The sequence below is a fragment of the Equus przewalskii genome, chromosome 3 (genome assembly GCF_037783145.1).
Source record: "Equus przewalskii isolate Varuska chromosome 3, EquPr2, whole genome shotgun sequence".
NCBI classification, from domain to species: domain Eukaryota; kingdom Metazoa; phylum Chordata; class Mammalia; order Perissodactyla; family Equidae; genus Equus; species Equus przewalskii.
In genome coordinates this window covers 52,370,655-52,398,518 of record NC_091833.1, presented here as the reverse complement: position 1 = coordinate 52,398,518, position 27,864 = coordinate 52,370,655, and the positions used below count along the sequence as shown (strand labels likewise).

The 27,864-nt window shown below is 37.2% G+C and overlaps 1 protein-coding gene across 16 annotated transcripts in view; it reads right to left on the bottom strand.

Moving 5' to 3' along the window:
- The window catches only part of WDFY3 (WD repeat and FYVE domain containing 3), a 251,531-nt gene that overhangs the window by 148,434 nt on the left and 75,233 nt on the right, over positions 1 to 27,864 (bottom strand). For all 16 annotated transcript variants that reach the window (XM_070612692.1, XM_070612688.1, XM_070612693.1 and 13 more), the window contains 2 exons: positions 12,648 to 12,858; positions 1,212 to 1,335 (listed from right to left, as the gene is read on the bottom strand). In XM_070612692.1, the coding sequence (XP_070468793.1) occupies positions 1,212 to 1,335; positions 12,648 to 12,827 (304 nt within the window). In that variant the 5' untranslated portion in view covers positions 12,828 to 12,858. The remainder of the gene's footprint in view (positions 1 to 1,211; positions 1,336 to 12,647; positions 12,859 to 27,864) is intronic.

Here is a 27,864-nt window from a genome sequence, read left to right as displayed (position 1 = left end):
AGAACGTTATTTAAAGACATAGAGGTAAATATCAAAAAAAGTTAAAAGAGTTAAAAAGTGATTCCCTCTCAGGAGTGAGGAATGAGGATGCGCCAGGTGGATGGGAGATGCTATTTTTATTAAACCTTTTAACTATTTGACCCTTAAAACTATGTGCCTATATACTTTTAATAAAAATAAAAACTAAGTAAAAAAATAAGACTGTATAACTAAGGCATTACTTTACTATTGGAAAAATAATAATTTGATGGGCTGAAAAGGTAAGTGATTTTCCAAAGAGACATTAGAAACAGAACTTAAATCACTGATTTCTTAATCTAACGCTTCAATAAGAAAGCTATCATTACAAAACCAAAATAATATAATAAAACAAAATTAAGATAATATCCCTCAAACGTATTGCTAACTTAGAAGATGACTAATGGTAATTAAAATGAAGAAAGCTCACTTTAACCTTGAGTAAAAGGATGGTACAATATGAAGTTCAACATTACCTAATTATGAATAAGACTAGTTATTCAGGCAGCATTCATTAAAAGGCCTACTGTATGCACAGCATTGTGGTAACGATGGCAGGTTATGTAAAGACCCTTAGACAATTTATGGTGTAACAGGAAGATAAAGACACATACACAGCTACTACTCATGGAGCTGAGAAACAAGGAGTAGTACAGAAGAGAAAGATTTTCTTTGATTAAGGGAATCAAGAAACATTCCACCAAGGAGGTGTGACTTAATCCAAGCTGCAAAGATTCAGACATACTGAGATGAGAGAAGGTTCTCCTTCCTGGGTGAAGCATCCTAAGTAAAGAATAGAAATAAGAGCACAGACATGTTCTACAGCAGCTTGGTTTGGCTGAAACATAGAAACGAAAACAAGAAATAAAAAAGGGTAGTCTAAAAAAAAATACATATGGCCAGATCCTTGCCTTGAAAGTCATGCTAGGAATTTGGATTTTGTTCAGGAGGAAACAGTGTTGGAGTGGAGGTGGTAGTGGTCCAAGGAAAGGAATCTTGAGTAGAACTACTCTGCTTGAGAGCAGGTGCTGAAGCCAACAGAAGAACGTGACTACAAGAATGGGAATGGGGACTGGGGAATGGACCGAAATCCATGTGCTTACAACTGGGTCAATTTTCTATTTAATTTTAACAGCACTTTTACTGGACTGTCCATTCAAATAAATCTGTTTTTGCTGGATTTATAAAAATACCTGTGGATTTGTTTGATGCCCTCCTTCGAATTTCTGTCACCATCAGTCGTGAGACCTGGGTTGTGAACTGCAGAAGATCAGAAAATTTTTCTGTCATTGTATTTGGCGGAGCATTTCCAAAAACCTGCGGATGAGAAAAAACAATTTTAATCAAGCACTGTCCACTTTTTTTTTGGTTTTGGTAGGAACTGAGCTTGTTTCTGCTAGAAAGGAAGAACAGTATAATAGATTTGATTAAGAACTTATACTGTCTCAACTGGAAGTATAAGCATCAGTTTTATAAACAGTTTGAGAAAAGAAAAAACTGTGGTCATACTAATTTAGAATGAAAATACCAGGCCAGTATACAAATGTCAAGACCCTAACTTATTTTCTCATTGGAAAGTTTTTAAGAGTTTAGCCAAATTTGTACCTCAAGTCACCTGAATATCTGGTTATGTAGTTGTAATTATTTTCTTTTATTCTGTGTATTTCAAAGTGTGGTATGACTTGGAAATCAAGTCAAAAAAGTATGCTTACAGTTACTTTGGATTTGAGTGATATGTTTAAAACACAACTCTTGGGGCCAGCCCAGTGGCATAGCGATTAAGTATGCATGCTCCACTTCAGCGGCCCGGGGTTCACAGGTTCAGATCCTGAGCACAGACCTACACATGGCTTATCAAGCCATGCTGTGGTGGTGTCCCACATACAAAATAGAGGAAGACTGACACAGATGTTAGCTCAGGGACAATCTTCCTCAAGCAAAAGGAGGACGATTGGCAACAGAGGTTAGCTCAGGGCCAATCTTCCTCACCAAAAAAAAAATAATAATAAAAAATAAAACACAACTCTTCCAATAAATCACATCTAGCCACATTTCCTTACACATATTAAATAATTTGTTGAATTAATGATTAAATAAATGAAATCTAAAAGTGAAGACTAGTTATCTATAAAACTGGAATCAATCTTACTAATAAACTTTAGAAAATACAATGTTTCTCTGAGGAAATCTAAATTAAGAATTCAGAGAAAAGTGGTAAGATTCTTTGATGGTACAAGATACATCAGATTGTGAAAAGCAGGGACTTATCTATTGCTAAGTCTGGGCTGAACCTAGAATTCACTAAACTCATCTTACATCTCAGAATTTCTGGAGTCTAGCCACACTAATTCCCAAAATAAAGCTGTTAGGAAATAGACCAGAATAAAGAAAATGAATGAGACAGTCATGAAATATACTTGTTTTTGCAAAAATCTAAGACAAATGAACTTTAGAATAAATAATTCTTAAATCTGTATAGGTTCAGCAAAGAGAATGGACGGACTGTCATAGGAAAAGAAATGGTTATAATGGCTGTATAACTGAAATATTGTTTTAAAAAATGTTATTTATAGCTAAAAGGAAATGCTGTGTCTTCTAAAACTATTATGATAGCTCTCTATTATAATACTACACAGTATTTTGTATTCTTATTATCTGTTCAAATGTCACTACAAAAGGAGGAAACATATCTTATTCAGCTTTGTCCCTACCAGGCTAGCACCCTGCCTTTTACAGGGATGTTTTCTAATATGGTTGTTCATTTATATGCTGCCTGCTCCTCAGTCAAATTCTAGAGAATGTTTAGGCAGCATTAAAGGATACAAACTATAACATGAAAATATTACTAAAAGTAAGAAGGAAAACAGAAACAAGCAAATGAAAAGCCCAGGTTAGGGAATAGTCTAGAAAAAAAAGACTAAATAAAAATCTAAGACCAAAAGAGACCTCTATATTTGCCATGTTTTGGTCATAAATTTTGGCTCAAATATACAAAAGAGAAAACCTAGTCAATTGCATGGTTCATAACGTCCTTAGGTAAGAAAAATATATATTTAAGGAAGTATCTCTATACTTCATATTACAATATAAAATTTTTTCCCAAGGATCCTAATAAAAGGATATAACTTATACTGTAACATCCTTGTAATGGAAATATGTTTCTTACACGCTTACAACAGACACTACGTTTCTTATAACCTCTCTCAAATTGAGCTGAAAGTACCAAGCACATAAGTCAATTTGACAGCGTATACTTTGTCCAGGGATCTAAGTGTGCTCACTAACTTGACACAGGAGTAATTTTAAATTATCTCAAAGAACAAATAAACTGTACTTTTCAAGAACTCTTCAGTAGATTACGTTTTTTTCCTGCTGAAACTTTGATGAACATCGTGTTCTTACAGTTAAATTGTGTTGTCTAAGTAAGACCCATATTCTTTAACAAACAAATTAGAGACAGACTAGAAATCGAGAAGCCTAACAGTGGCCCATGCTGAACAGCCCTTTCGCCTCCACCCAGAGAGGAGTGGGTAGCTGTTTAATGAAGCTGTTTATACAACCACTGTATATTTTGCTCAGGCAATTATCAGACCTATCGACAAACTCATTTAGATTTAAAGTAGATAAATATTCCTATTACTCAGAATTTACTGATGTATAGTTTGTTGCTAAGAATTATTAAGAGCTATTTTATTCCTAAGAGTTATTAAGACAACTTCATAAAATAAACAGCTCATTTCTTAAACAATATATGGCATGGTTATGCAAGCAGTCATCATGCTGGGTGAATAACACACTGCTAAAACCGCAACTGACTTTTCACACAAATCCTGATATCTACTGCCTTATTTCCACAAGGAAATTTTTTTAAAAGATAAGTCTTACTTGAAGTGACCAATCCAAACAGAATATTACGAAAAAGGACTATGTCCTATTTGCTAATCTGAAATGAACAACTATTGCTTTTTTGCATAAATAATTTTGTCCAGTGATCCAACATTACTGATTGATTCATTCTTTCATTTATTCATTCATAAATATTTATTAATCTCCTCTACACGCCAGGCAATATTTGGAGTCATGAATACAAAGGCAAATAAAGAGTTGTGAATGCAAAGGTAAATAGAGCAAATACGATTCCCGTGCTTATGGAGTTTACATTTTAGTACAAGAGACAAACGTTAAACAAGTTAATTTAAAAACGAAAACTATGTTAGAGAGTGATGCGTTCTAAAGGAAGTAAAGGGTGACCGGAAGGGAATGCTGGGGTGGCGAGACGGTTAAAAGGCCTCTAGAAGGATGAGTCTGATGCCAAAGGATGATACTGAGTAATGAAAACAGGTCACAACTCAAAGAGCCAAGGGAAAGGGTTCTGGGCGGTGAGAAGAGCTGTGCTGAGACCTCCAAGTGGGCATGAGATTGGGGCAGCTGAGGAATCAAACAGCTGGTGCAGCCGGAACATTTCAAATGAGAGGGCAAATGGTACAAGAGAAGGTTGGAAAGAGCGACTAAAATGTGAATCTGACATTCTAGATGACACTGAATGTAAAAGGTAGCAAAGAAAAGTGTCGATTTTTTTGGTGATTGACTTCAACAATTAAATAAAAAAATGTTAAGTATTTATTCACTACCTTCCACAAACACTGGTAATTCTTGAAAATAAACAATGCTTCAATCACGTAATTAAACGTATGCCACACAGGGTGGAGCACAGAGCTGGAGTCAGGAGGCTTTACTGTCCTCATCCACAGGGGCTACTGGTCCAATTTTTCTGGTTCTTAGTTTCCTCATCTGGCAAGGGAGAGAGCTGAGCAAGAGACTGGTAGGTAAGACATTCAACTCAGAAGGGACGATTTGGTAGTAGATACATGACATGCATAACTCAGATGAAAGACAGTATTGAGGACCAAACACGCCTTCTGGAAAATTTAATAAAAACAATAATTGGCATATAACGAGCATTTACAATGTACTTAGCACTATGCAAACTCTTGAGAACATGTAATGTCATTTAAATCTCAGAAAATCCTGGACAGTATCCCCATTTTACAAATAAGGAAACTAAGGGTTAGGAAAGTTCAACAACTTAAGTCAGGAGGTGATGGAGTCAGAATTTAAAACTAGGTCTGATTCCAAGCCGTGTTCTTAATCACTCAGTACTATATCTTCTCAATTAAACTTTGCATGAATCCCATCCCCATAACTTTGTACAGCGTGCACCTTAAGCGGGGAATGACATGCTTGGACTTATTTTTAGAAGGGTCATTTTTAATATCCATCTAAATAAATTTCAGAAAATCTCCTGGCATCTCCTCAACTAAGTATTTTTGGCATACTCAGGGAGAGGAAATTAATGGTCTTATCTAACGGCATGCATAAAGGGAAGGCTCAACACATATTGGTGCTGAATGAAGCTATTCAATAAAAATTTATTAAACATGACTAATAAAAGAAAGGCTGGAATTTTTACAAGGTTTTCTAAAATGGTGTTTGTTTCCTAAATACGTGTAATGTCTATAATTAAGTTACAGAGCACTGACCATCATTAGTCCTTGAATAGTTTCCTATATATAACAGATTTTAAAAATTGACAAAAATGTAATTATATTATTTCATATTGTAAATGAGTTAAGATTTCTTATCAATTAATATAAATAATTAGGGAAACAGCTTATACACTTCTTGTTTCTAAGGACCACCAACTTAGGGGAGAAGAAATTGACAATGCCTAACTCAGCCCCTTTCTCTTTCCTCTCCTTATGGGATACGCCTGCCTCAGGAGAACACGCTCTCTCATTTGCTCTGAGTGTGGCTTGCTTGCTGTTGTCCAGTTTTGCCAATAACTGGGTAAGTAAATATAATTATTTCAGGGGTGAATTTAGCAAGTCCTTTGTTGCAGAGACCTAGGCTACATTCTCCAATATCAACTGCACAGGCATCATGTATCAAATAATAAAGTTGTATATATGTAAATAATTCATCTGTCTGACTCCTGATCTGTCTCTCATTTGGTTCTAAACTTGAGTATCCTTTCTTTAAAGCCAACTATTTAAAAAGTAAACATCACTTGTAAGGGATAAAAAAAAAAAACACACTGCATTCAACTTAGATGCTTCTCAAATATAAATTAAAAGCAAATTAAAAAACGAGGGGAGTTTCTAAAAGATCTAGCTAGTAAAATTATATTTTAAAACCACAGTAAGGTATGATAACATATACCAATGTAATTAATAATGGCAGTTAATTCTTAAATGACTAAAATGCTATTCCTTTTTTAGTAAGTTTAAACCAAGTATTTTCTCAGTAAGCTTTTATTCTTGGGATTAAAGGTTAATGATTTTTAAGAATGCTGGATAAATATTATTATGCTCCTCTCTGCCTCCACTATAATCTTTCAGTTGAGAGAATCAGGGAGAGGAGGATGGCGGCGGTCTCCTGGCAGGACTTTGCCCAGGCCCACGGGAGGCAGCCAAAGGACCAGCATGAGACCCGGCCCAGAAAAACAACTCAACACATGTCATTTCTCAACCTCTTTCTCTTAAAGGCAACCATCACACACTGAAATAACAGTAACGAGCACACTTTAAAGATGATTCTGTATATAGATGCCCATGTCTAACAGTAATGGTTTATTTGCCATTTAGCACAAACCAAGCAAAGTCTCAAAAATCAACAGTAAAACTCATTTTTAGCAATCGTGGGAGGAAGTCTAGAGCCAAACTGAGCTATTCACTCATCAAAACGATTCCTTACTAGTGGAGAAAGTTCATGTGTAAACGGTCAAACATTAGATAAACATGGCTATATATTTCAAAATTTTATGGATGTGATATCTTACCTAAGGGCAATTTTTGTTTGTTATCAATAATCCAATGAATATAATTTATATATTTTTTAAATTGGTCACAACAGTCCAGAAATAACTTCCTATCTTTTCATTAGTTAAGAGTTGACGGAACCTTTCTGATAGCTAATTCACTCATTGTATTAGAGATTTAAGGCAATCTACTCATATGTGCTTTTAAACAGCCAACTAAAAACTTTTGACTTCAAAGAATTTAATAGTTAGTGAGACTTATGACAACATAGAACACAAGAGAACTAAGTCAAGCAGTCTAAGCAATGGAGAGTAATTACTAAAGCATCTCAAATCTACTTGTTAAAAAAATCAAATATTTGTATGATTCTACCAAAGACTCGCTTAAATTGACTGTGGAAGCCTGATAAAATACATGGGATACATACTTGGGTATTACTTATTAATTTATGTTAATAGTTGAGAACAACAATTGTCCTAACTACTCTAAACATTATCATCACCTTGTAAATGTTTATAAGTCTGAGAAAAGGAAATTACTTCAAACTATTCAGTAGCCAATAGTACATTAAGACATTGAAGTAAAACCAAAATAAAAAGATTTAAAAAATTACAACTTCCCAGAACTGGTTCCAATAAAAATTGACTGTTACCTCAACAGGGCTTAAAAAATGGCTTGTCGGTAATCAGTTCTTGCTCCCATTTTCGAAACAGCTATTTTAAACCTTTCTCCACCTCTCCTCCTGTTCCTACTCTACCATCTCCTCCCTCCATCATTCTCAGCCTCTTATTTGATAGATTAAAAAATGAACACCCTCTAGGGGCTGGCCCGGTGGCGTAGTGGTTAAGTCCATGCACTCTGCTTCGGTGGTCAGGGGTTCACAGGTTTGGATCCCAGGAGCAGACCTACACACCACTCATCAAGCTGTGCTGTGGCAGCGTCCCACATACAAAATAGAGGAAGACTGACTCAGATGTTAGCTCAGGGTCAATATTCCTCAAGCAAAAAGAGGAAGATCGGCAATAGATGTTGGCTCAGAGCCAATCTTCCTCACCATCCCCTCACCCCCAAAAAGAACATGCTCTAAACGCATTAATGTTTCCATCCTCTATTCCTATTCTATCCTATCCAACCCCACGGGCAATACGTGAACGCTTTCTCCCTCTTACCATGCTCCTTCCTTCTCCTCCTCTCCTTCTGCCTTACCAACCCAGCAAAACCTTAATCCCCATAAATAATGTTATCTGTCTGCCTTCCCTACCTCTACAGATACGCTGCTGAGTACCTGCAAGAGAAAAATCACACACCTGCATGAAAAAGATCTAGTACAAATTTATCATCTCCAACCTTCACTGAGACCTCAATACTCTTTAATTCTTGTATTGTCCCTTTTCAACTATTTCTCTCATTCCCCTTAATATTCCAAACCATCACAACTTCCTTAAGTCTCCTATTCAACCTACTTACTCTTGGCTCTTAACAGACCACATCTTCTGTTGACCACTACAGGAAACTGAGGTTAGCAAGAAGATCTCATTCAACTTTCTACTACCTTAACTACAAATCTATAATCACACCCAACAAAATACGCTTTCCTACAGGATGGGGTGTCTTTCTCCTGCTCAAGGTTCACCCATCCACTTGCTATTTGACTCAATGCTCTCCTCCCTTAATCAACTTCATTGCCTCTTGAAAATTTCCAAATTTCCCCCTCTGCTGGGTTCTTCCTTTCCCTTTACCAGCATGCGTGGGTCTCTCACTGCTTTAAAAACAAAGCAAAACACTAGAAACATACAAACAAAAACTCTCCTATTGCCAAGTTCACGTCCATCAATCTCTTTTGCTCTCTTTTCTTTCAAATCTCTACAAGCTCAGTATACACTTACTGTTGCTTCTCATCTCCCATTCACTTCTCAACTCACTGTTTTCTGGCTTCGTCATTCCAGTAACTTCCAAACTGGCAAATTTCATGAACATTTGTCAGTCTTCATCTTACTGGGTCTCTCTATTGTATATGACAGTGTTGACTGCTCTCCTCCTTCTGGCAACATTTTTATTGATTTCTATAACCATCCCCTCCTGATCCTTTTTGTCTTGCCATTGACCACCTCTTGTTCTACATCCTTTATGGGTTCCCCTTCTTTCATTAAACATCCATATTCTCCATGGTTCACCTTAGCCTACTGCACCTCTCACTTGCCAGTATGAGCCATTAATAATCTCTTGTCCCCTTCCAGGGTTTCAACCACCACATCTCTGCCAATGCGTCCTAAAAATTTGTATCCAGCCAAATCCCCTCACCTGAGCTTCTAACTTCCTACTGAATACCTCCATCTGGGAAGCTCACAAATAGTTCAGACTCAGTGCCTCAAACGGACTCTATCCCCTAAACTTCTCTTTCTCAGCTATTGGGAAAAATATCCACCCAGTTTTCCAAATCAGAAACCCAGGAGTCAGCCTCGCCTTGGCCCGTTCTCTGATTCTATTGTTTAAAATGCTTCATTGGCTCTACATGCCTCCAGGAAGAAGTATTAGCTCTTACTGTGCCATACAAACCCGTCCTTATGTGCCTCCTATCAATCTCGACAGTCTTATTTTTTTGCCCCTCCTTGACATAAAATCAACTACTTAGACTGCTTAGAGATGCTGGCATGTATTAAAATGTTGGTTGCCTTTTACCTTGACTCATGCTTCAACTTCTTACTCTAATTACCTTCTTGGTTAATTGAGCCCACTTAATTCCAATCTGGCTAAGGCTTACTTTTTAAGGGCTCAACAAGCACATCACATTCTTAAGGAAGAGTTCCCTTCCCTGATCCCTACAGGCTTTCAGACAACTCTCTTTCAGGGGCGGAGTCTCTAATACTATATTTCCTTGTTATTGTATTATCTGTTTATGTGCGTATCTCTTCCAGAATTATATGTTTATCTTTCTCACTATACTTGAGCTTCACAAGATTATAAGTATCTTATCTCAGAAACTCAGTATATTGTATGGCACAAAGGGCATTTGTTTGACACAAACTCACTGCATGAATCAGTGAATGCGTCACAACAGAATAAAGAGGACAAGCAAACAAATAAACACGGAATATGTAGGGTCTACCTCTTATCTCTGCTATCAAATTAGTCTTTAGCTTGGTTTGAGTAATCCATAAAGTAAACAATTATTTCAGCATAAATAGTTTATAATCTTTGCTTTGTCTTGTAACGTTTTTACTTTTAATGTGGTAACAACAATAACAATAATAGACATAAGTTCCCAAGGACAAACATTTGTTAAGAGCTTTAAGTACATTATCTTATGTAATCCTCGCACCAACCCCACAAGGTAGATATTTTTATTCTTATTTTCCAGCCCAGAAACTGCAAGTGACTGTGCAGCAGACACCCAGAGGTCTACTCCCTAGAGAGGAAGAACAGGTATATCAGCACCAACCAAGGACAGGAACACTGATGGGTGAAAACTGGAGATGAAGTGAAAGTCTACCTACTGAACATGAAACATCAGCCTTGTTCCCCAGCTGGGCTTTAAGAAAACACTAGCAGCCAGGGTTATATGCACCAGGCAGGAAACTGGAAAATCCTCCCTGCTGGGCTATCAACATCCAAGGTTGAGGGCGCTCCCATTAAACAGCTCAGCCAGATCATCTAAGCACCTGAAAAGACTCCTCCCTGCCACATACTCTCCAGTAGGCGTTCCAATACCTCACTCTTAAATATCAACCACAGATGATTATTACCAGGCATCTGAAGACTACTCTGATATGAAAGAAAATAAAATGCACAAAGAAAGACAGAAACTTGGAGCAAATAACACTCAAGAAGCATAAGAAAATTTGAAAAAACTTTAATATTTTCAGAGGGATGATAGGGGATCCTGCACAATTTTAAAAGAATAAAAGAAGAATTCAAGGAAATTAAAAATATTACAGCACAAAGTTAATCCAGAAGAGCTAATATCTGATTGACTGAGTTGCAGAAAACGGGAACATAAAAAACAAAGGGGAGAATATTAACAAGAAATATTTCAAAATATTTTCCTAGAATTGAAGGGTACAAGTTTTCAGATTAAGAAGGTACATTATGCAGCCTCAGTAAAATTTCAAAATAATGAGGAGAAAAAGAAGAGCCTAGAAAATTTCAGACAGAAAGACTAACACACAGAACAATATAGAGACCAAGTGAGACTAGGGGGAGGCGATGACTCAGAGATGGCGGGGAGAGAAAGGCATAGGCAGGGGGACTGAGACAGATTCAGGGGAGGGGCAGAAACAAGGGGAGAGGGGCTGGCCCCGTGGCTGAGTGGTTAAGTTTGCGCGCTCCGCTGCAGGCGGCCCAGTGTTTCGTCGGTTCGAATCCTGGGCGCGGACATGGCACTGCTCGTCAGACCACGCTGAGGCGGCGTCCCACATGCCACAACTAGAAGAACCCACAACGAAGAATACACAACTATATGTACCGGGGGGCTTTGGGGAGAAAAAGGAAAAAATAAAATCTTTAAAAATAAAAAAAAAAAAAAAAAGAAACAAGGGGAGAGAAAGGGGAGAGAGAGACGGAGAAAGGGAGAGAGAGAAACAAGGAGACAGAGAGACGTGGGAAGAGAGAGAGAGACAGAGATGGGGTAAGAGAGAGGAAGATAGAGGTGGGAGAGATGAAGGCCGAGAGAGAGAGAGAGAGAGAGAGAGAGAGAGAGAGAGCAATGGGGAGAAAGTGACAGACACAGGAAAGGAAGGAGAGACAGAGAAAGGAGAACGACAGAGACAGGGCAAGGAAGAGGAAAAGAGAGAGAGAGGGGAGGGAGAGAAACAGACAGAGATGTGGAGAAGAGAAACATGGACATGAGGAAAGACAGAAATTGACAGTTATGTTATGAATCTAGGGAAAACAAGTTCTACAAGAATGAAAAAATAATGGTGGTAACTATAAGGTTCATCTGTGAATAATATACCACGCTCAGTAGAGTGTAAACAATGAATCTTGTTTACACAAATGGTATAACTATGTAAATGGAGAGGGCAAGAAGGAGGGTAGCACATATGAGTGACGATATGTATATTATGTATGGTTTGGAGGGATGGGGAGTAAAAAAAAAAAGCTAATTCTCAAAGTCAATTAAAACTGAATAATCAAGAAACAGCAGTAAAAGTATGTTATTTAAAAGTTGAAAGAGCTAAAAGTGGCAGCAGCAATTAGTGGCAGAGAGCAGAAGGGCACGTGTAAGCCTGCGGAACTACTTGACTTTTTAAACTATGTGCTTGTACACCTTTGATAAAAGATTTAAAAATTGCTTTTAAAATCTCCATCAAGACTGCTACATGCAATCAACTTGACAAAATACATTAACACATTAACTCTATTTAGACTCCCTAGGGCCTATAACTATGCTTTTGCAAAATCTCTTATAGAAAATCCACCAAACAACGAAGCAAATGATTCTTTACTGTGTACAAAGCGCTTGGGCAACTGCACCATTTGGTGCAATAAACCATCACCTCAGAAGATCAGAGAAATAACCTAAGTGGTAGTTTACAATCTGTCCCCTCTTCCAAATATCAGCCATGAGAGGAACAATTTACAGAATGCTCACCATCTTCCTTTTGTAGTTAGAATGAAGTGGATTCATTCTGACCAGACCTCACATCAAGTCACATTACCTTACAGCAAATTGAAAAGAAGGAATGAAAACATCAAGCTTGTTAAAAACTAACTCATTCTAGCATTTTCTCCTTCCTGTGACTTATTACAACCTTATGATTCCTGCGGTGCCATCCAGCCCTGGAAGGCATGTGCTTGGCAACCTGGACTCACCCTGTTAAACACTGGCAGCATCATGTACAGCTTCTCTTCTTGCTCCTTCTGAGTCATGTGCCGGGGAGGGTGGCACAGCTCAGTGAAGAGACGGCGGAGGTGCATCAGGCCTAAGGCGTTGTCTTGCGGGCTGCACTCCTCCTGCCTCGGCCGCCCCATGATCCTCTTCACCATGTTCATCTTGGCTGGTTGGTGATAAACACTTCTAACTCTGCGGAAAGACATTCATACACAAACAGTCAAAATGTCATCATCTTGACCAGTTAAGCATGTGTGGAAGAGCTTATAAAGAGTCTGAAAAATAGAAAATTTTGTCTAAAACAATTTTTTTCTACTTCTTTAAACAGAACAGGTAGAGAAAGGCAAAGCGAATTTTGATAAAGTGCCCTAAATAACTAATTATGAATCATACCACTCAACATTCCTACTGGCTTTGCCACAATTTGAATAAAATGTAAAACACTAACTGGACAAGTAATAAATGTTTCCAATTTAGTTATATCAAGTTCAACAACAAAGTTATATCAAGTTCAACAACAAAGGGATCACAAATCTTACAATTAATATGTTGCTTAATAGTTGAGCATATGTAAAAAGAATGAAAAAACAGAAAATTCACTCTAACTTCAAAACATCCAAAACAACAACAAAGTTTCCACAAAGTTTTCTATTTTTAATTACTTAACTTTTTTTCTAGATGAAGGATTACACTTTGGGTACCTGCTGAAGAGTTTACTTTACACTATAGTTTGAAAACAAATGAAATGGTATCCCAATATATTTTACAAATGATAAGAAGACAGTGAAAATTATCATATAACTGAAGAACACTTTTTCAAACTATAGTTTGAAATCCTTTGGCAGGTCATGTTAATTCATTTAGTGGATCATGACAAGCATTTTTAAAAAACAAAATAGAATAGAAGATATTGGAATACATATAGTAAGGATAATTATTATTTCATGAAACTTATTTTAGGTAAGGGTGTATTCGCATGTACTGCATCACAATGTAAAACGTACCCCTGGCTAGAGCTGCAGTTAAGAAACAAATAAACCACTCACTGGGTTAGAAGATACACCAGAGTCAATAACACTAAGCTTCCAGAAAGCATCATCAGCCCTTTTCAACCACCACTAACTGCGCCAGCAATTAGCTAATTTCAGACACAAAAACAGGCTATCTTACAAAAGGAACCAGGAAGGCTAGGAGGACATTATGGATATAGAGAATTTGGACAAAACGCAATTTGCTTTTTAATCAAAAAGCAGGAATAACTTGAAGATTAATTTTTAATTGTGCTACATGACATATTCCAGTACGCCGTTTCTTAAGAAATGAAAGACTACCGCAAGGCTAGAAGTTTTTTACTGAACATCTGTCTTGATTTTTTAAAACCATAAGAAGAACCAGCATTTTAAACATGACTGTCCTTGAGAATTCTGAGTGAATCCCGTATTTGGCTACAGATATATATTTATGCACTTGAGTTTGCCTGCAACAGGAGGCCACGAAGTGAGACACTCTGCTTAGAGCACTCAGTACCCTCTGAGGTGTCCCACCGCAGAGAAGAGTGCTTAGACACACAGGGAAGGGGCCGAGGAGAACCTCTAAACTACATAATGACAAACAAAAGTCAGTCCAGTTCAAAGGTGTTCAAAATATTTCATTCTTGGAAAATAGCTAAGCCCTCCAAATATAAATTTAAAAATTTCAACAAATATATACAAACAGCCTACTATGTGCTGGTATGTATAGTCCTGGAAATCCCCAGAACAAAAAAAAATTTGAAGTGAATTACAAAACTTTTGTCCATTAGCTACCATTTTAGATTACGCATACGTCTGCCCTTTTTCCTGAGCCCACAGCTAGAGTTCATAATCTAGGCTGTGTGGATAGGATTTAGGGGATTCACAATCCTCTAACACCTTCAAAAAATTTTTTTAAGAGATCCCCAGCTTTCAAAGGAGTCTACGTCATTAAAGAGAGTCAAGTATCACTCTATATCTACAGCATTCCAAAGCACCTTCAGACCACCTCTTCTGTTCCTCATCCCAACTTAAGCAAGTGGGTGGAAGAGCAGATTAATGCGACCTTTAAGTGAGGTCCCAAGACAAGAACAAGTTGCTCCAAGCCTCACAGTGGAAAGGAAGTGGAAGAGAATCCAGACCTCCTGCCACCTGGTCAAGAGCCCTTCCTGGCTTACCCATATTCATATGCCTATTTTAAATGACAGAATTCTTGGAAACTGACTCTATTTAGCATATTGATTTATTTAGCATCAAGTATCAATCAGAATGTGAAAGAAATCTTTTTTATTTTTCTGAAAATACACCAATTAATTTTCATTTCAATAAAAAAACATGATCACGTAACGACCAATATTAACCAGATGTAATCAAGCTATTATACCATCATTGTTTAATACCTATCAGGTACAAAAGGATATATATCAATCAGCTAAGCGGGTTTACTGGTATTTCTCAATTACTCAAATAATCTCAGTGATGGAGAAAAATCAGATTCCTCCTTTTCTCCTAATTTACCAAGAAACACTTAAGCATATCAGATTGCTGAATCATTGCTTTGTCTGCACTTTAATGTTTATATTTAAAGTATAATTCAGACCAAGAGCTGTCACCTTTAAAGTACTCTTCAGCAGTTAAAGAGTAGGAAAGGACAGGCGCTTTTCAGTTAAACCTGTGCAAACATGTCCATATGAGATGGGTACCTTCAGGAGAAAGGCTCCTAACCCCCTTGAATCTTGAGTTTCTCTCACCTCTAAGATCTTTCCTCATAGCCTTTTTGTAATGCATACCCAAAATAACATCGTTTCTGTAAAGTGCCAAGCACATTAGTTACATTCAATAATTCTTTTTCTTTTCTTCCTTTAGCTTGATCATGAAACATTTAATTCCTTCTCATTTGCATTTTTAGTTTTTAAGCAAGGAAGGAGAAGGAAATGGTGTAAGCCCTTAAAGCACTACGTTTGAGAGACTTACAAAATTATAGACAAAAAATTAAGGGACAATTTCTTAGTTGGATGCTCAATAATACAGAAGAGAGAGGAAAAATATAATAATAATGATGACAAATCATAGAATGATTATTTTTTGGGTAATGTTATTAGGGGTTTTCAAAATATTTATAAAGGTTATTGTGTAGAAGAACTAGTTTTCTAACACAAAATCTATTTTGTTTCACAAGAGAAGCGTTTGTACTGCCAACAGGGGGTTATTTAAATAGCAGTGAGATAATTACTGCACTGAGCCCAGACAGTGTTTCTTATTCTAATCTCTTGCGTTAGTGCTTGGAAATCCCAGGCACTTTAACCTTCCCCTCCCAAAATCCTTGAAATAGTTTGTCATTACTTAAATTACAGAAGGGTATAGAACAAATAAATAGACTAAATTTTAAAAACATATTTGTCAAGTAACTAGCCTTTGAGTAGCTCAGCTAAAACTGAAAATAGCTTTCCTAACTCCTTAATTCTATGAGAAAAGAAATAAATAGCTCACACATGGCTAAGGGAAATCTTATGTTTCCTCTAAGAATTATAAGTAATTCCTCAGGTTTTTAATTTTTTCTTAAACTTTCTAGGGAAAAATGCTATTTTTCCTTACACTGTGAAGGGTAAAGGCAAACCTTCTTCCACTTTTGAAGAATGAAAGCAAAACTGTTGAGAGGCTCCCCAAGAACCGGGTATATAACACATACAATCTAACATATACATTGAAAAGGAACTATAAACACAGTCCTGAATTAGAAGTTAAATTTCTACCTGCTGAAGCATTAAGTTTTTTGCCTTTCAAGGACAGTCATTATCAGGTTTAGCCTCATATATGAGATACTAAGATCAGCCATCTCATTTATATGGCAAAATACAACTAATTAAGATCTATTCCCAACATCCCCTCACCCTCCCACCCCATCTGTGAACTCATCATCCTATACATACACTGAGCAGGACAATTTCTCAAAGCATCTTTTCAGTGTGCGTAATTTTTTCTCTTCATAGATGAAGGCACAGTCCAAAGCCCAAAGCCACTGGTCTCCACTTAAAGAATACTTCACTGAGACAGGCTTCCCAATCATGAGGAGTCACTGATGACATCTCCCGACACCCTTCCTGAACCTCTCCTCTAGGGCCCCACTGCTGTTCTGGGAGCCCAAAGGCACATTTGATGTTATAGCTAAGTGGCAGTTAGGTTATTTGATATGATTAATAGAGTATAATTAAATTATATTACGGAATCAACTTTTGTAGGCTGACCTGAGATCCCCAGCATTCCCTGAAAGTTAATCTTTATACAAATTGTGTTCAAAATTTTGTATAAAAGAATTTTTGTAGCACAGTGCTTCTGTAATTTGTGACTCCCTAGTACTGAGATATTTTGCATTCTACACATCTCCACTAACCTCTAGTCCAAGTCACTCAGCTCTGTGATCACGTCTCAGTATCCTCAGGGGATGGCGCAGGGCAGGGGAGACTGAGCTCAGGAGGGACATGAGTGTTAGAGGCCCAAAGCTTTCCGGGCCATATCCTAGACCTGTTACCACCAGCAATTCTTCCACTGCTGAAATATCAAGTTCCCAAATCTCACTCTGAGATCATAACTTTCAATCCATTCACCTTTCTTACTCCCTAAATCTGGGTTTTAACTGGAATTGCTTATTCTTCTTGACTTCTCCCAGTTCTCCTACTGGTCAGCAGAGATCAGACCATGTCTAATCTCTTCACTGACGTTCTCAACTGCACCTTGACTTGCCCTGCACTCCTGGCCTATACACATTCCCAACCAGGATTCACGCCTGGATGAATTTCTAATTTTGGGTCGCTGGATACTGTGGAGGAAATTCTACAATTCTGCAGACTGGTTACAACATAAATTTATAATTTTCTAAAATTAATATTTGCATAAACAAAAACTAATAATTCCAAATGGATTAAAAATCTACATGAAAACAAACAACAAAATACTGGAGGCAAATATAAAAGGGCATACTTATAATTTAGGGTAAATTCTTCTTAAAAGGAAAAAAAAGAAGATGGATTTATAGCTAAAAATACCACAAAGTTAAAAGACAAGCAACAAACAGGCAAAAATATTAGCAACACTTATAACAAAGTATTAATAACTAGAATGTCCACAGAACTCTTAAAATCAACAACCCTACAGCAAAATACGAATGGAATAGAAATAGACTATTCCCAGTAAAAATACTACACATATGAAATGCAACACAACACATTTATAAAAAGTACTTAAAATCTCAAATAATTGGAGAAATGCAAATAAAACAAAGTACAACTGTTTACTCATGAGTTTGGCAAAAACTAATACGATTTATAAAATACATACAAAGTAATAGAAACAATGCAAATGTACACACCTTGTTGATTAGAATAAAAATCAACAGTCTTCTTTAGGGCAATCTGACAGTATCAACATACCTACTCTTTCACGTAGTAACACCTCTTTCAGGAAGCTATCCTACAGCAATACTCACAGTACATGGGGGTTCACAGTAATCCTCCCTGATCCACGGTTTTGCTTTCTGCAGTTTCAGTTACCCAAAATCAACTGCAGTCCAAAAATATTAAATGGAAAACTCCAGAAATAAACAACTCCTAAGTTTTAAATGTAAAGAGCTTAGAAGTCATCACTTTTCTTCTTACATAAGAAACAGATGAATAAACTGGAAATCAAGGACTTTTCTTAAACCCGTCAGAGAACTGAGGCTGCAGGGCAAAACAAGCCCTGAAATCTGGAGAGACAAGCGCATCTAGAGTCACAGCTGAAATCTGCTTACCTGGAATACAAGCCCCTGGAGCCAGAAACCGGTAGAAACACTTAAACAGGAACTGTGACTGATTGCTGAAGGCTGACAGGGAGCTAGCATGAGCGGGAGAAACTCCTGGGGGCCACAGTCTTAGCGCCCTCATCACAACTTTCTTGGGTTGCACCTCCAGGACCCCCGCCCCAGATTCTCACAGAGAAGATCAGAAAAAGATTCCCTCCTCCCGGATCTGGAGGAGGGAAGAGAAGACTGATCATTGCGAAATTCTCCCGGAGCCTCGTCTCTTCTGAGGGAAGGGCATTTCTCCCACCTAAGGGGGTAGGGGGTAGGCGGGCAGTGGAGGGAAGAGGCAACAGCCTAGGAGAAACACTTGCGAAGGTCACAGCCCAGACTCACAGGACCACTAAAACACTGAGATGTAATGATAAGATTACCTCTTCCTCTTTTCCACACTTGACAACCACACCAACAAGGCTCTACAAACAATCGAAAGGAAATGCTAGAAATCAAAAGCACTGTAACAGATGTGAAGAATGCTTTGATGAGCTCAACAACAGACTGGATACGGCCAAGGAAAGAATCAGTGAGCTTGAAGATAAATCAAGAGGAACTTCTAGAAGAAGAAAGAGAGTATGGGGCAGCAGCAAATTTGAAGTAATAATGGCTAAGAACTTTGCAAAATTAATGACAGACACCAAACCACAGACGGAGGAAGTTCAGAGAATATCAAGCAAGATAAATACCTAAAAGACTACACTTTAGGGGGCTGGCCCCGTGGCCGAGTGGTTAAGTTCGCGCGCTCCGCTGCAGGCGGCCCAGTGTTTCGTTGGTTCGAATCCTGGGCGCGGACATGGCACTGCTCGTCAGACCACGCTGAGGCAGCATCCCACATGCCACAACCAGAAGGACCCACAACGAAGAATAGACAACTATGTACTGGGGGGCTTTGGGGAGAAAAAGGGAAAAATAAAATCTTTAAAAAAAAAAAAAAAAGACTACACTTTAGGCATATCATATTCAAACTGCAGAAAATCAAAGATAAAGAGACTCTTGAAAGAGGGTAGGGTGGGGGAGGGGAAACACCTTACCTAGAAAAGAACAAGGATAAATATTACAGTGGGCTTGTTATACAAAACATGCAAGGAAGAGAAAAGAGGGAAATAGTTAAAGTGTTGGAAGAAAACCCTACCAGCCTAGAATTCTACATCCAATGAAATTATCCTTCAAAAGCGAAGAATAAAGAATTTCTCAGACAATCAAAAACTGTGGGAACTTACTGTGAGAAAACCTACTCTGCAAGAAATATTAAAAGTTCTTCAGGGAGAAGAAAAATGATATAGGTCCAAAAATTATATTTACATAACAAAAAAGTATTCCAGAGAAGGAATAAATGAAGGTAAAATAAAATCTTTTATTATTCTGGGGCCGGCCCCGTGGCCAAGTGGTTAAGTTCGTGCGCTCTGCTTCTGGGCAGTCCAGGGTTTCGCTGGTTTGAGTCCTGGGTGCGGACATGGCACCGCTCACCAAGCCATGTGGAGGTGATGGCCCACATAGCACAGCTAGAAGGACCCACAACTAAGAATATACAACTATGTACCGGGGAGCTTTGGGGAGAAAAAGGAAAAATAAAATCTTTAAAAAGAAAAAAAAATCTTTTATTCTTCTTAACTGATCTAAAAGATTGTATTTTAAAGTAATAATATTAATAATGCATTGGGCGATTACAGTTTATGAATTAGTGAGATGAATGACAGCAATGTCATAAGAGATGGGAGGGAGGAATTGAGACACTGCTATAAGATACCCACACTACACCTCAGTAATAAAGTGTTATTTGAAGGCACATAAAGATTACTAAGAAATGTACACTCCAGGGCAACCACTAAAATTTGTTTTAAAAAAGTTTAATTGATGCATGAAGAGAGCAGATAAAAGGAAATCATAGAAAATACTCACTTAAAACAGAGAAGGCAGAAGGGGGGTGGGCGGAAACAAAGAACAAATGAAACAAATAGAAAAGTGACAAACATGGCAGATATTGATCCAACTATATCAATAATCACTTTGTATGTGAATGGTCTAAATGCACTGATTAAAACACAGAGAATGTCAGAGAGGATTAAAAAACACCTCTCAATATATACATCTACAGGAAAGCCACTTTAAATAAAAATAATCGGATAAATTAAAAGTAAAGCAATGGAGGACAATACACTATGCTAACTCCAATGCAAAGAAAGCTGAAGTAGCTATACTAATTTTAGACAAAACAGTCTTTAGAACAAGGAAAATATCAGAGATAAAGAGGGGTATTACATTTTGACAAAGGGGTCAATTCCCCAAGAAGACAACAATCCTTAACATGTAATGAGCCTAACAAGAGTGTCAACCTACGTGAGGCAAAAACTGACAGAACTGAAGGCAGGAGGAGACAAATCTACTCTTAAAGCTGGAGACTTCAACGGCCCTCACACAATGATTGATAGATCAAGTGTGCAGGAAATCAATACAGATATAGTTTACTGAACAGTGCTATCAATCGACTAGCTCTACACTTGGTATTTATAGAACACACCATCCAACAACAGCAGAATATACATTCTTTTCATACTTACATGCAACATTCACAAGCTAGAGCACATACTTGGCCATAAACACACCTTAACAAATTTAAAAGAAGAGAAATCATACAAAGTATGCTCTCAGATCACAATGGAATTAAACAGGAAATCAGTTACAAAAGATAGCTGAAAAGCTCCAAAAATTTGGAAATTAGACAACACATATCTAAATAACACACCAGTCAAAGAAGTGTCAAGAGGAATATAAAAACATTTTGAACTAAATGAAAACACAACTTATCAAAATAGATAAAATGCAGTGAAAGCTGTTCTTGGAAATTTGTAGCACTCAATGCTCATACTACAAAAGAAGAAAGACCTAAAAATAACCTAACCTCTCACCTTTGGAAACTAGAGAAAGATGAGCCATTGAAGCTTAAAGGAAGCAGAAGGAAAGACATAACAAATCAGGACAACAAATCAATGAAACTGAAAACAGGAAAACAATAGAAAATTAAGAAAACCAAAATCTGGTTCTTTAAAACGATTGATAAAATTAGTCTAAGTCTCACTGCCACATGACTGGTGACCTGTCTTGGGTGCATCTTCCCTACAGCTCCTCAGTTTTCTTCTGAAAAACAAAATAGATACACACCACTTCTCTGATTTAAAACCTCTGCTGATTCCCTGTTGCCTAAGAATAAACTGAAGCACCTTAATCTAATACCTAAGTTCTTAGACACCCTGGCCCCATTTACGTCTCCAGCCCCATCTCTTACTAAGCCACCTCTTTCACTCTGAACTCTGCTACACTGAAAGTACCTCGGAGCCTTGCTGGGATCTTTAGCCCTCTGCGTATGGGCGTCTGTTGTTCTCTCTGCCAAGGATGCCCCCTCCTCCACTTTTCCGAACAGCTAAGCTCTAAGGTCAACTTCTCAGAGTAGTCTTCCCCAAACCTCCAGGCAGAGTTTGTTGTTCCACCCTAGCACTTTAGTTATAGTCTGTTATATAATATCATCTTTAAGAGAGACAGCACAGCATAGTGGTTACAGAGCCTCTGAAACTAAGTGCCTGCGTTTGAATCCTAGCTGCACCACTTACCAGCTGTGTGACCTGAGTAGGTCAGTTACCATCTTTGTGCATCAGATTCCCCACATGGAAAAAGAAAGTAACTACCAGAACCTTCCTCAGTGTCGCAGTGTAACTCACCAAATGAGTTACCATGTGGAGAGCACTTAGAGTAATATCTGGCACAAGTGCCCCGTAAGGGACAGTTATTATTACTGTTCTGCTACCGTAACAAATATACACCAGTAAGTGGTTATTTACTCCTATTAACTTCTGATTTCCTCAATGGTGGGAACCAAATCTTATCTAACTGTGTATCTCTAGTTCACAGTAGGTGATGGGTGAATAAATGTTAAAAGAATGACTTACTGTCATACACCTCGTATGCAGTAGCATCAGATTTTATGTCCAGATAGTATGAATTCTGGATGTGCCAGTTTTACTATTCCTCACAAAAAATTACATATTACACATAAAATTTTTAAAAACTTACAATCCTAGTTCTTATCCTATAGAAAGTCTCCACAGTTCGTAAACATCAAAGTTCTTAAATATCTCCAGAAAAAAAAAAATCACATTAACAACCTTTCATTCTAAATTGAAAAGTTACCAACTTGCTTAACTAAAGATCATTTCTTTCTGCTTAATTATCACTATTTCTCATTAAACTACAAATTTCCTGAAAGCCAGCTGTGCTCTCCAAATCCTTAGCACCTAGCTGAGGATTTAGCACTTAGTAGAAATGAACAAATGAATGTAGGAGTGAATCCCATAGCTTTAAGGGCAGGGACAAATTTCAAGGCTCCTCATTATCTGGTCCATCCTAGGTTAACTCTATTCATCTCCCACTTTTCCACTTCACCCCACCCATCCTTTGTCTCTGCAGGTCTCAGTGCTGTGCCTTCATACACTCTGAACCGTCTCCTGGGGGGGCCTTCTCCTCCAGCTCTTATACATTTAGCTAATTACTAACCGTCCTTTATATCTCAGCTCAACTGTCCCTCTTCTAGAAAGCATTCTCTAACCTCCCAGTTTGATAGAGATGCTCCCTTCTTTGTTCCCATACACTCCTGTGCATCACTTTATCATAGCGTTTCTCACAATGTTATCTAATTGTTATTTTGTCTGTCTTTTTCCCACACTGAACAAATAATAGGAGATTACAGAAGGCACAGATAAGAGGCAGGCAATACATGATTAATAAGTGATCAATAAAAGTTCAGAAGATGAATGAATTAGAGGCAGCTCAAGCCAAAGATAAGTTCAAGTGATTTAAAATAGGCCAGAGGGGGAGAATTTTCTCTAAATTCCTTATGTGTTTATTTCAAAACAAGAAGGCTTGGAAGACACCTTTATTCTTTATCATTTATTTAAATTCAGTTTTATACTTGAAAAAGTAATAAACCATTACCATATGACCACTTTCATTCGGAGGTGTTGGGTACCGCCATAGTGTATTTCTTTAATATATTCAGGGAAAACTGGTATAAATTCAAAAACTAAGAACTATGAATGTGAAGGCAGGGGCAGAAGGAAAAAAATCATTACTAATATTTAGATTTGGTTGGTAAGCAGATGATGACAAAACAAAACACAATAAGCCAGAATCCTCCACAGGGAATTGATGCATCAACAACATACTGAGGACCAGGAACATCCAAAGAGTTGGCTTACCATTATCAATAACAAACCATTACTGACTGGTCTGGAATATATGGTGTGATCTAAAAGTGATGAAAGGAAAATGACAAATGCAAAAGACTGTGCAGAATTATATTAGTAAAACCTCACAAATGAAAAAAGGAATAAAATAAAGATAAAAATAATGCTAAAGTAAATGTTGGCTTCTTGACATACTGATTATACACTAATGAAGGTTTTAACTGTGAATTCTTATACTTTTATTTTTCTCAAAATATCAAAATTTATACATTCAGATAAATTTTGCTCTACCTATTAGATATCTTAGAATGCTATGTACACATAATGATGCTGACACAGTTCAAAATACTTTTTTTAATTCCTCTTTAAAGATTGCTTTCATAGCATTTTATAAGCTACATCTAAAATTCACTGTCATCATATACCATTTTTACCAAAAAATGGAATTACCCAGCTTGCTCATTTGTCTTAGTTTTCAAACTTCCTCCAAATAACTTTTGCCTATTACTAAATATTGAATCCTTTCAAAAGACTGAAAATTCTCCACTAATAACCAAAAGAATGTATTGCAGACTCTGCAGATGATTATGAGAAAAAATTCTAAATAGATGTTGAGCAATGGCAGTGTTGAAATTCAATTCCTTTAAATGTCTACTATATGCAAGGCACTGTGGGAGTACCAAGTCCACTTTTTACCCTCTTGATGGCCTGGCTATATTCGTTTTTCTAAAATTCCAAACAGGTCAGTTTGGAATTCCCTTGAAAGTGACACGATCACGGGGGCTGGCCCCGTGGCCGAGTGGTTGAGTTCGTGCACTCCGCTGCAGGCGGCCCAGTGTTTTGTCAGTTCGAATCCTGGGCGCGGACACGGCACTGCTCATCAAACCACGCTGAGGCAGCGTCCCACATACCACAACTAGAAGGACCCACAACTAAGAATATACAACCACGTACCGGGGGACTTTGGGGAGAAAAAGGAAAAAAATAAAATCTTAAAAAAAAAAAAAAGAAGTGACATGATCACTTGCAATGGGACAGAGTCAAAACTCTTCGCAAGGCCTAAAAGGCTCCTCCAAATCCACTGTGAATCTAATTTTGAAGCTCTGTCTTCTGCAATATCCCTCCCTCATTCTACACTCAAACCACACCAGCTAACTGCTGTTCCCTTAGCCAGGCCACGCCATTTCACACCCTTGATGCTTTTTCCCCACCGTCTTTCCTCTGCCTGAAAAGGCCTCTTCAGATTTTTTTACTGCCTGGCAACCTATCATGAACTTACTTAATCGTAAAACAATTTAAACACATCCCCACAGTAGCAACTTGATCATTGAGTCAAAGAAATATTTATCAAGACACTCCCCACCCACTTGAATCTCTCTCTTTTCCAGCCACCAAGCTCTGCTTTCAGTAGCTTATATTCACCATGTCCTCGCCACCAAAGCAATTAAGACATTTATTCGGAAAACGAAACTTTTTAAATATTCAGAAGAAAATGGTGGACAATATCTTTATAACCTCAGGGTAAGGAAGAATGTCTTTAAAAAAAAAACAACTACATCCGGACAAATAAAATTGATCTTATCAAAATTTAAAACTTCTGTACATGAAAAATCAGCAGAAAGAAAGTACACACAAGCCACAAAGTGGGAATGAAATATCTGCAACACCTATAATGAACAAAAAAATTAGATCCAAAAGATCAACATATGTAAAGAACAGCGACAAATCATTGAGAGGAAAGCAAACTACCCAACAGAAAAGTGGACAAAAGACAAATGGGCCTTTCACAGAAAAGGAAAATGAATGACCACAAATATAGGAAAGGCTGCACCATCTCGTCAATAATAAAGGAAAGGAAAATGAATATAATTTTCCGACAGCTCTTTGCTCTCTGTTGTACGAATGTTTGTTCACTTACCCTGTGTGTATGTCTGTGCCATTTTCTATCACCCACCCACCCCAAATCCACATCTACTCATCCTCATCTCCTAGAAAAGCATGCACAAGTATCCACATCAAGCCTCCCCATCAGGGTTGTGCTAATAGTCAACAGCCAATAACCTAGTCTGATCCCATCTGAGACTATTTCTCAATCCACCACAGGTACAGTTTTTACTGGGATGTACGGAGGGTCTCTCCAGTGAACAGACAGCTCCACCACCATTCCTTGAAAATGAACCTAGCGTGAGGTCAGTGACCTATGTTTTTAATATTTAACTGTTGCCACAGTACCTGACATCCTGAAGATGATTAATACTCTATCTGGGAAATCTTCCTGTTGACACCTTACTGATTAATTTTTCCATAAATTCCCCTATCCACAAATTCACTTAATGGAGGTATATGAATGAAAACAATTAGGAAGCTTATGAAATCCTTAAAGACAGATATTTTAAGATATAAAAGGTGGTACTGATAGGAATCTTAAGAATGAAAAAATTACTTGTTACTGGATATAATCTTTTGCTAATCAGAGTATTATTGTTTTCCTTATAATTTTTGCATTAGATATTCTACAAATGAAATATAAAAATGTATTTACATTCTCATAGCTAAGGGGGACATTCTCACTAAAGGGGTTTAGGGATGGGAGTTGAAGAGTGAACGGGTAGAAAGGGAGGAGAAAAGAATTAAAAAAACTACATTTCTCTATCATTCCACCATACCCAAACATAAGAATGATTACCACAAATAGCCATGTCCTAATTACACCATTTCACTGTTGATCACATGTAGACTATTTTAAAAAATGCCCTCGGGGAAGAATGAGAGGAGAAATGCTATTCTTATCAGTTAGCTATTTTATTTAATACATTTTATAAATCCATCTGAGATACTGACAATAATATTTTAAATATACTACCTTTTATTTGGGGGAAATAAGTTACTAAAGTGATTAACTTTGCCAAGTACAACACAGTTTACCATATTTTTCTTATAATAGTTCCATCCTGCTCTTAGAAGGAATGCCATGTAACAAGATACACAAAATACTACCTGGCACAGACCCCCTGGTGGTGGGGAGATGACTCTTTGCTAGGTTTATTTATTTTTTTAACATTCCATCATAAAGCTTAACTCTCATTATTTTGAAAGACATTCTAAAAAAGCATCGAATTTTATTTCAGGACCAGAGGATCAAGTACATTCAGCTGTTATTCTCATTCTGCTTGTGTCCTTTCAGGGTTACAATCAACACCTCAACTAGAGCTGGGACAAGGGTAAAGGCTATACAACTAAAATCTCCTGTTCAAAACTCTGCTAGCAGGGTTAGCATTTGGAGGTTAAAATTAAATACATAACCTATTTATTTTATCTCAAATGTCTAGGCTTTTGAATCCAACTGCTTAAATAAAATATATAAGCTATAAGAAATAAATCTTTCCACAAATGAAGGGTATAAAGTTGTTTCATTTTGTTACCTAACTTGTCCCTAGAAAGTACACACAACATTCTAGAAATTACAATTTGGATTGAGCAAAACTTTCTAGATAGGGAAGAGGGGCATGCAAAGACTTGCAATTCAAGAAAACATAGATTACTTTCCAGTTTTTCTTTTTGAAATTACATAAAAGAAAGTTATTCTACAGTCAAAACAGTCATGTGAAGACACTGTAACTGACTTTGGTTTATGCATGCATTTTCGTTCCTAGTAGAACATATACTAATTCATTCAAAAATCCTGAGAGCTACATCAACTCTGATTACTTGAAATGTTTGGTCTATTTTTTCAAAGTAATCTATTTCTACAATGAAACTTGCTAGTATTTATCCAGGTTAAAAAAATCCCTTCATTTCTCTTTAATTTTTGAATGATTTAAACATTTTATACCACTTAATATACTCTCAAACTTCAGACAAGATAACAACGCATTTAATTTCATATCCAGAGTTCTCCTAAAAAGCAAAATTCAATATTTTAATAAAGTGGAAAAAAAAAACAGAGACCCATGAAGCAATTATATTTAATTATACTTAAGGAAACAAATTTAAAATTCTAATACAATTATATTTAAAGAAACTGATCAAGAACTTCCAAATATATTTCAAGGATCATAATGGTAACTAGTTAAAGTGTTAAACATGACATAAAGGTCCTTAAGGAAGGAAAGAGGTAACAATG